This window comes from Bos grunniens, chromosome 5 (assembly GCF_055505025.1).
Source record: "Bos grunniens cultivar Pamir isolate PY7600 chromosome 5, Bosgru_T2T1.0, whole genome shotgun sequence".
Lineage (NCBI taxonomy): Eukaryota > Metazoa > Chordata > Mammalia > Artiodactyla > Bovidae > Bos > Bos grunniens.
Genome location: NC_141169.1, coordinates 57,048,600 through 57,057,782, shown reverse-complemented (window position 1 = coordinate 57,057,782; position 9,183 = coordinate 57,048,600). Strand labels below are relative to the sequence as shown.

The following is a 9,183-nucleotide window of genomic DNA, read 5'->3' as shown; positions in this document are numbered from 1 at the left end:
CCAATCTTTAGGAAGGAAAGGGCTTGGAAACTGGTGAAGAAAGGGAAACTTGAATTTTCAGAACTCCTCAAAATCAGCTGATTGCTTTTCTATCCAGGGGAAGCTGGAAGAGTGCCCTGCTGCTATTCTGTGAGGGAGTAAAGAACCTGTGGTACTGCTCTGTTCCCTGCAGTAGCCCCAGAGGTATCTGTCCCCTATCCCCCTAAAATCTTATCTTTGGGGTGAATGGAATTCTAAAAGCTATTTTAAAAAGCCAGGCTGGGACTTCCATTTGAGAGGTTCTGGGGGAGTGAGGGTCTAATGATCACAGAGATTGTTCTGTTAATCTTGGACAGAAAGCAACAGCTGTCACACAGGGAGTCTTTGTCATCTGTCATGTGCCCTTTGCCATCTGCAAACTCTTGGAGGTAGGATGGCCAAGCCTCAAGCTTCCTTCGTCATTCTGATTCCCTGATTCCATCTCCTTCCTCTGCTGCCCTGGCATATGAACCAAGGGGTCAAATATATATCTGGCAGTGTTATCTCACAGGGATGCAGCCTTTTCCTAGTCTGAGCTATGACATGGTTGAAAAAGGAGATACTCCCATCTCAGAGGAGAGTAATTTGGAGACGGTAATGTCGTGTTGCTTTATCCTGTGTATCTGCAAGAAGTAAAGGATTATGTTAGAGGTTGGGTCAGACTAACTTCAGAGGAGGCTGGCTAGAGAGACTGCTATCCAGACCCCAGGGATTTCCATGGCAATGTGCTATGTCATTTCTACCTACTGTTCTTTTTTTTTTTTTTTAAGGGGAGGGTGACATTGAGAAGGGGCTGCTGGATGGTTCTGGGTCAACAGGCTCTTTAACGGCCCTGGTCTGACTGGTTCAACACCAGGGTTAGCTTTGTGAAGACAGAGGAGAGCTCTGTCTTACGGGCACGTGACTTCTGTTCTTCACCTTTCTTCAGCTGCACAGGACAGGGACTGCTAAGCACACCTGGACAGTATGGCATCTTGGCATAGCACGTTCAACTGACACAGTTTTAAGAAACATGCAATCCTGTTCCTATCAGGTAGGACCCAGCCCTCTGGCTTTGGAGTTAAAGAAAGGCCCAAGTCCTCGAAGAGTTTTCAGAACAGATGGGCAGGTATGAGGCCAGCATCTTGACCCAGTTTTGACCTCACTCACACCCCTCTGGCTTAGCTACCAGAACCCTAAATGAATATCACAGCATTAACAGGGTGGAAGGAACCTGGAGGTCACCTAGTTAGTCCAAGTCTCTTATTTTATTGGTAAGAACTCAGAGGTCCAGTGTCTAGAGTGAGGTGCTTGATAAACCACAGTTCGTGGCAGAGTCCTGTCAGAGACCCGGCCATCTATCAGAAACACTTGTTAAGGAGGACGGGATGCAGGGAACTGTGTTAGGCAGATATGTGTGCATATGCCAGAGAAAGCCATCCAGCCCACACCAAACCCACCCAGCCCTCATCCACACCAGGGTGGCAACAGGAAACAGGGACTGATGTCCAGTGACAGATTTTTTTTTTTTTTATATTTAAAAACAAAATCAACCTCCCCCCAAAGAACCCCCCAACAAACAAAAAATCAGATTAAATAAAATTTACAGTGAATATACCCAGCAAACATCTGTATGTGCAATTAAATACTGTGTCTGTTACTGCGGCACAAACCTCAAACAAACAATATACAAGTGTTCTGGGGGTAGGGGCGGGTGGAAGGAGGCCCAAGTTTTAACTCTGTGGGGTTTGGAGAGACAAGATGGGGTGAGAGAAAGGGGAAATCAATTTTGTTTTTCTTAATTCTGTCCATATAAATATATTCATAAAGACCAAAAAAGAAAAGGGAGCTCGGGATGGTAAGGAAATAGAACCGGGGAGTGTGGGACCCTCCCAATTCTACCTGACCAAAAAATATGAATTAATTTCATGGTGAGAGAAGAGATCAAAAATGATAGAAGAGGATGGGAAAGAGGCGGAAGCGGACATGGGCCAACCAGGGAACTGGAGGGAGCCTGGGCAGGGGAGTGAGAAAGTCCAGTGCCAGTGTGAGTGAGTGTCTGTTTCCATCTTCATCCCACTGTCTTAGGCTCCAGTTTAGTGTCTGTCTGTAGACCTTATCTTACTTTCTGCCTGTCTGTGGTCTGACAGGACCTCTTGACCCCCTCCACCCTGCCCCCACCCCTGCCATGCTGGTCCCTTCTCTTCTCCATTTATTGGGAGCTGGCTCGCTCCAGGATCCTCAGGTCATAGTTCTTTTTGGCCACTCGAAGTTTGAAGCGACTCACAGAGTTGTTGAGGCGAAGGGAGGCATTCTGAGCAGCCAGGGGGCTGGGGAACACAGCCACAATGGTGTACAAGGCAGCGAGGTCCGAGTGGCGGCCATTCTCAGCAGTCCCACCGTTGTCCCCCCCACCCCCACCAGGCAGCCCCTGAGCATCCTTGAGCCACTGGATCTTGGCACCGGACATGGCAAGCTGAGTGAAGAGTTTGTCTGCCTCGGTACGGGTGATGCCCTCCGGGAGATCTGTCACCTCCAGTACCCGTCCCAGAACTGGAAGGGGAGGAGAGAGGATACGGTTGTGAGAGGTGCAGAGTAAGCAGGACTGGACAGTGGCCTGGCCAAGGAGGATCTAGTTGACTAAGTCTGTATACAATGCCCTCAAAAGCCCAGCCTTTCTCACTCAGTTCTTTCCTTCCTTCCCACATCAATCCAACTCCCCACCATTCAGACTCTGACCAGGGCAACTAGGAGACACAAAGAACCTTTCTCTTCTCTTAGCCAGAGATGTAGACAAGAAGAGACCAAGAATCAGAATGCCAGAGTTAAGATCTGGAAACCTATACCTCAGCTCTTGCACAAGGTGCCATCACCATGAAGGAAGGATGGCTTTTGGTGATGTTCATTCACAAAGTTAACAGCTCAATCTGAAATATGTTACATTTCCTTCCCAGAGGCTGGCCCAGGTAGATTCCTCTTCCTTATCATCTAGGGAAGTCAGTTTCCCTTCCTGTTCTTGTTTAGCAAATTGCTTCAAACAGGGGAACCTCCAAGAGAGCTTGTATGCCTAGCTTGGAAGGCCTGCAGGAGGAGAGCTACTCCCTCACATTTTAGTATCAAGCCTCTCCTAAACTGGGTCTAGGACTACCAGAGACAGACATTCTAGATCAGGGTCAGGACCACTTCCATGAGATTCGCTATTAATAGCAGGCTCAACAAACTTCATCATTATATTACTCCCAATTTTTACCCTCATCTTCCCCAAGACCTGGAATGGCTTGGTAAGGAGGACTGAGACACAACTTCTCCAGCTTCTCCTTGCTCTTGAATACAAAAAGGTCCTCTTTTGAATGCCCGCTGACCCTAAGCTGGCCTTTCTCACCAGCCTGGACTGGTAATGCAGAGCTGGAGGGTTAAGCTCTTCTTGTGGGGATTTAGCAATGGCAACCCACTCCAGTATTCTTGCCTGGAAAATCCCATGGGCAGAGAGAAGCCTGGTAGGCTGCCGTCCATGAGGTCGCAAAGAGTCGGACACGACTGAGCGACTTCACTTTCATTTTTCATTTTCATGCATTGGAGAAGGAAATGGCAACCCACTCCAGTGTTCTTGTCTGGAGAATCCCAGGGACGGGGGAGCCTGGTGGGCTGCTGTCTATGGGGTCGCACAGGGTCGGACACGACTGAAGCGACTTAGTAGCAGTAGCAGCAGCATCCTATCACTCACCAACGTCTGTTGTCCCCAAGTCAGTGGAGGCAGATTTGAGTGCTTGTCTCTTGCTCCGATTTCCATGCTTCAATCCGCTCTGTCCCTTCAACATTTGAAAGATAACTCTCATTCCAGGTAAACAATATTGACTGCCTTGCATCCCAGTCTGTCTGAGAGATTAAGGAACAGTATGCGACCCTAAGGATCCCACCCTACCAGTCAGACTGGCCAGAGAGTGGCCAGTGAGAAATAAAGAGCCCCTCCCAATTGGGACTGGGAAGGGGTGAGAAGAATGAGCACAGGAGTGGGGCAAAGGCTGCCCCCACTGCGTCCATGCTCTCTGGATTGTCTCCCTTGTCCACCCAGCTGGTTGAGGTGATGGCTCAGAAGCAGGGGCCTGGATGAGAAGGAGACTCCAGTGGCCCTGAGGCTGATGGGAGACACCCTTACCTGGTGCACCGAGTAAGCTGACTGGCCATGGAGCAGGGGAGGGCAGATGGACAGATTGTACTGTAACGGCTGGCCCAAGAGGGAATAGCGACCATCACCTAGGGAGGAAGCACAGGTGGTTTTCTGGGAGTTTGCGCTATTTGGTATGACTTCTGTACTTCATGGGGCTTTGGAGATGGGACTGCAACAATGCATACTATTCCTACTTTTTCTTTGATAGGAGTGCCCATGTCACTGATTTTAAGCGTTGTCTGTCTTCCTAACCCCCTTGGTTCTCAGTTGTATCTTGGACAAAAGGGGTTATTAGATTCCCTCATCTTTGAAGACGGAGAAGGCAATGGCACCCCACTCCAGTACTCTTGCCTGGAAAATCCCATGGACTGAGGAGCCTGGTAGGCTGCAGTCCATGGGGTTGCTGGGAGTCGGACACGACTGAGCGACTTCACTTTTACTTTTCACTTTCATGCACTTGAGAAGGAAATGGCAACCCACTCCAGTGTTCTTGCCTGGAGAATCCCAGGGATGGGGGAGCCTGTTGGGCTGCCGTCTCTGGGGGCGCACAGAGTCGGACACGACTGAAGCGATTTAGCAGCAGCAGCAGCATCTTTGAAGAAGGGCTCTGTTCATTGAAGACAAAAGGCCCTAGAGGAAACCTACAGACCTTTATAACTGTCTTTTATTTCTCATATAGTTGCTTCTCACCCTAAACCCAAGGCTCAAGTTTCTGACTTAGATGAGAGGAAATACAGTGTAGTAGATAAGAAGAGAGACCTGTAGCCAGACTATATTCAAATTCTGTCTCTGTTCTGAAGATGGGATGTTGGGTATGTTCTCTCATCAGCACTGGTGCAGTTAAATGACTATAAGATATCGCACCTGTGTGTTAGCTATTATTGGTGATAAATACTGTATTTCAGAGCACTCTGAAGTTTTAAATCATATTCTCATCTTATTTTTATACTGCTTTTGATAGCCAAGGCAGAAAGCAGATAAGATTATTTCCATTTTACATGTGATTAATCTCATTTTATATATTAGGAAACTGAGGTCTGGTTCTAAGTTTAAGTAACATGGTAACATACTCAGCTTCACAAAACTAGTTAGTGGTAGAACTAGAATTTGAACTCAAGTCTTTGTTTTTTTTTTTTACTTTTTAAGAAATTGAGTTATTTCTGAAATAAAATATTGGCGGTATGTTTTAAAGCTATAAAACTCTAATTCTTGTAAATTCTTGGTTAAAAATTTGACTGTGCTTATTAAAATGGCCATCTATGTTCTGCACTTGAGATTTGTGAAAAATAAAGTTTCTGTGGGAAGGTGACCTCTGGTTTCCTGATCATGGGAAGGAGCGGGTGTCTGGGGCTCGGTGGCTTGGGACTAGTTTCCTTGGGCCACCCACCCTGGGCTGGAGGAAGGGGCCACATCCCCCACCTGCCCAGGTGCAGGGAGCAGGACTCCCACAAGCTGGGTGGCATCTCAACAGACTCGTATAAGTTGTGATTCTGATAGAAAGAACAGCAGAAGTGCCAGGATGCTCCCTCCTCGTCTGTGACAGTCATAGCTGAGCCCTCCTTTGGTGTCCACCAGGGAACAGACAGCAACGAGCAGCTGTTCTAAGCTTCTGTCTGTCACAGTAAGTTGGGGGTGAACCCAAGTCCTTTCACTCAAATCCAGCATTCCCTTTTCTAAAACCATACTGTTTCTGACACACCCCATATTCCTAGCCCTCAGACTCAGTACTGATAGGTTAAACTCTTTGCTGTTCATTAGAAAGTTCAGGGAACTTCTTTTCCCTGGCTCGCAGTCTCTGGGGACTTGGAAGGAAATACTAAATACGTAAAGGAGATCTAGAGTTAAGGTAACTATGGGCAGCACTAAAGACGGGTGTATCTTTGGCCTAAACAGGGACATTAAAGGAAGAGCTGGCTTCTACGAACTGAATGGCCAGCCACAGTGATTCTCTGTCTATTGCTACCCTCTTGATCTCCCCACTTGGGAATGGGATGCAAAGGGTGAATTTGACAGCTGACAGCAGCCCACCTTACTGAACCCTTACCCTGTGCGGGACCTCCAGGCCGGGGGAACTGTGTGAGGACAGGAAGGGGACTAAGTCCTGTGCAGACGTTGCTGAGGCTGGTGACAGGAGAGGGTGCTGGAGACTGAGTAGGAGATGTGACAGGGCTGCTGCTCATCTGTGTGTTGGCCTGTGGGAGAGAGCAGAGTACACATCACATATACACCAGCCCCTGCCCTCTGGATTACTCCTACAGCTTGGCTTAAAAGTTACCTCTCAGGAAACTTCTCTTGCTGAACTCTGTCAAAGTCAGAGTGCTCCTTCAAACTGGCCCGAGTGCCTAATTAGTTGGTATTATTTTAATATTCACTTCCTGACAACCTGTTTTACGCCTTCCCTTAGTGTTTTTAAGCATGTGTCCTATCTGCCACCTTAGGTCTTAGGTTCCTTGAAACCCTGAAAGAAGATGCTCCCTCCTCTTTCCTGTGTTTCTTCTGAAAAGTGCCCAGGGTAAAAGAGCGCACAAGTAAAAGAGGCTGCTTGGTCAATGGCAAAGACTGCTTCCTGAAAAGAATCTGGTCACCTCCCTGCCAAGATAAAGCTGGGTTGCAGGACTCACCTGAGGGCTGCTCTCAGGACTGTACAGGTCTCCAGGTTTCTGACCCCGCTGGTCCATGCTGTAATATTTACAGTGACTCCACTGGACCATCGATGGGTTCTGGGGAGGCTGGGGTCCATTAGGGACATTCAGCTGCATGACCACCACACCTGGTCCAGAAGGTGACACTCCTGAGTGGCAGGAAAAAAGCAGTTGGTTGTGAATTCAAACTACATTTTAACCTGTCAGCTAACCCTGAGTGGGAAAGCCTATAAGCAAATCCACCTATGGCTTCAGGGTCACTTAAACTGTGTCCTGCCAGGAATCTGAGACAGTTGCTGATTTGGTCTCTGACTCTCTCTCCTCAAACCAGTGGAAGTTTGAGGGGAAGATGCCAATGCTCTCCTGGCCTTCACCTGGTTGAGGGGTACTTTTGATAGGCTTGGCCAAAAACTACTCCATTCTGTCATAATTAGGTATTACCAAATGCCCAGATCAGATTGCTCAAATGTCTGGGCATGGTACAGGTCCCAGTCTGGAGCTTGGGGCAGGGCTGCAGGCACGTGCAGGTTTTTCTAGTAATGGCTGCAGGTAAGTCAGTGATCTCTGGTTGTTCTGGAGAAGATAAATGTGCACAGCTTCACTAAGCCAGACATTAATTCCTGGGCAAGGATAGGGTGAGTTGGAACACTTCAAGTAGAGGGAATGGCGAAGAGATATATGTCACATTCAGGAAATGACAAATAATTCAAGGTGCTAAGGAAGACCCAGGAGCTATGTAGGGGAAGTACTAGGGGAAGGATGAGATACATCTCTTCATTTATCTAATAAACATTTATGGAACATTTACCAGTTCCTATGCCGGGCACTGGGTATACAACAACAGAAAAACTGGTCTCTACCCCAATGGAATGAACAGTCTATTAGAGAGTTGGACATTAAACAAATAGCTGGTGTCAAGAATTCGAAGCACATTCAGGTAAGGGTTGTAACCCAGAGGTGTTGCAAACAGGACTTGTGCTTCAGAGAGCTAACCCCAGTGGCCAAATGTAAGATGGCTGAAGGGAGGGGGAGACTAGTGACTGGAAGAGTAGTTAGAAGTCTACTGAAACAGAACACAGTGGTTATGAGTTAGAGCAGCGACAGCAGGAATGGAGTGGGAGGGTGAGACCCTCGGAAGATTTTACTGACAAGATGTAGCCGTGGGGTTTTAGTCCAGGCAACCATGGATGTAGTCTTACCCTCTCACAGGCTGGGGAAGGAAAGGGCTCACTGAGGAGGAATACTAAGTCCTGAATCTTCTGCACGGTGAAAAGCAAGGTAAGGGGTCAGGGAGGAGCAGTCTGACGGACAGTTCCTGCTGGGGGAGACGGGCAGGAGCTCCGCTTCCCCACAGGGGATTGTCTAGCGTGAGGGTCTGCTCTTGGCCCGCAGCCCGTATTCCTATGGATGGACAGTCTGAGTTCATGTGTGTGTGTGGTGGCAGCGACACGGGGCTGGGCGCGCTAGATGGAAACCTGCCGCAGTGCTGCTTCCTGGCTCAGCGCCCGGGGGCTGCCTCTGCTGCCACCATCACACTGCTTCCTGTGACAGGAAATGCTACAGCCTCTGCCCTGGGCACCACTCATGCTGGGAAGTGAGCGTGATTGCTCTTCTCAGGTAGCATCGGTCAAAGGAAAGGAGAAGAAGTGGGGGGAGGTCTGAGAACAGCTCAGGAGACACAGCATCTGTTGTATCCTAGTCCCCAATGTGTGCCCCTCCCCCATCCTCTAGGGTTCATCTAATCAGAGGGCAGAAACACTCAGAACGACAGGCTCACATCTTCCCTTCCCCTGCCAGAGGGGACAGGGTATTCATCAACACAGCTTGCAGAAGGGCCATAGGAAAACTGCGCAGTGGTGAAGTGTCATGCATTTAACAACTCCCCCTTTACTTCAGCTGCTCTGGGCACTGTATCTCCCATCCTAGGAGCCCCACCTGCGCCAATGTCCTTTAGCCACAAAACTGCAACTGACCTTCTTCAAATTGCTGAGGGGGCCAACGCAAAAATAATCAAATCCACAGCTTTTCTGGAAGGCAACATATAACCTGAGCCTAATGCCCTGGGCCAGGAAAGGGTAGAGGATGTGTGAATGTGCGGGGTATGGGCACAAGCAAGGCAGTAGATGCTCTTTATAAGGCCAACATGTAGCCATACGGAGCTGTTAGGGGTCTAAAGTGGAGTGGGGAAGAGAACAAAGTCCTCATAGTATTTTCTCTGATCCTAACAAAAACAAAGGCAGGGTTCTCAGTCGCAGCCTCATTCCTGAGCTCCTCCTAACACTGAGTCCTCCCCCGCTGGCCCGGAGCGTTGTTCCTTCACTCAGCCGAGGACAGAGAGCACTACTCTGCTGATGAGCTGATTTTTATGCTTCTCAT

The 9,183-nt window shown here is 48.6% G+C and overlaps 1 protein-coding gene across 50 annotated transcripts in view; it reads right to left on the bottom strand.

Moving 5' to 3' along the window:
• Nucleotides 1–1,504: 1,504 nt before the first annotated feature.
• R3HDM2 (R3H domain containing 2) overlaps nt 1,505–9,183 on the bottom strand; it is a 163,050-nt gene continuing 155,371 nt past the window's right edge. For 46 of the 50 annotated variants that reach the window (XR_015163879.1, XR_015163880.1, XM_086400396.1 and 43 more), the window contains 5 exons: nt 6,787–6,956; nt 6,210–6,357; nt 4,154–4,251; nt 3,722–3,806; nt 1,505–2,550 (listed from right to left, as the gene is read on the bottom strand). Coding sequence is in view for 48 of the 50 variants with exons in the window: in XM_086400396.1 (XP_086256522.1) it covers nt 2,210–2,550; nt 3,722–3,806; nt 4,154–4,251; nt 6,210–6,357; nt 6,787–6,956 (842 nt within the window). In the remaining 2 variants the exon portion in view is untranslated. Of the gene's footprint in view, nt 2,551–3,721; nt 3,874–4,153; nt 4,252–6,209; nt 6,358–6,786; nt 6,957–9,183 lie in introns of all 50 variants that reach the window. The other 4 variants (XM_086400393.1, XM_086400404.1, XM_086400410.1 and 1 more) reach the window with 1 other exon arrangement.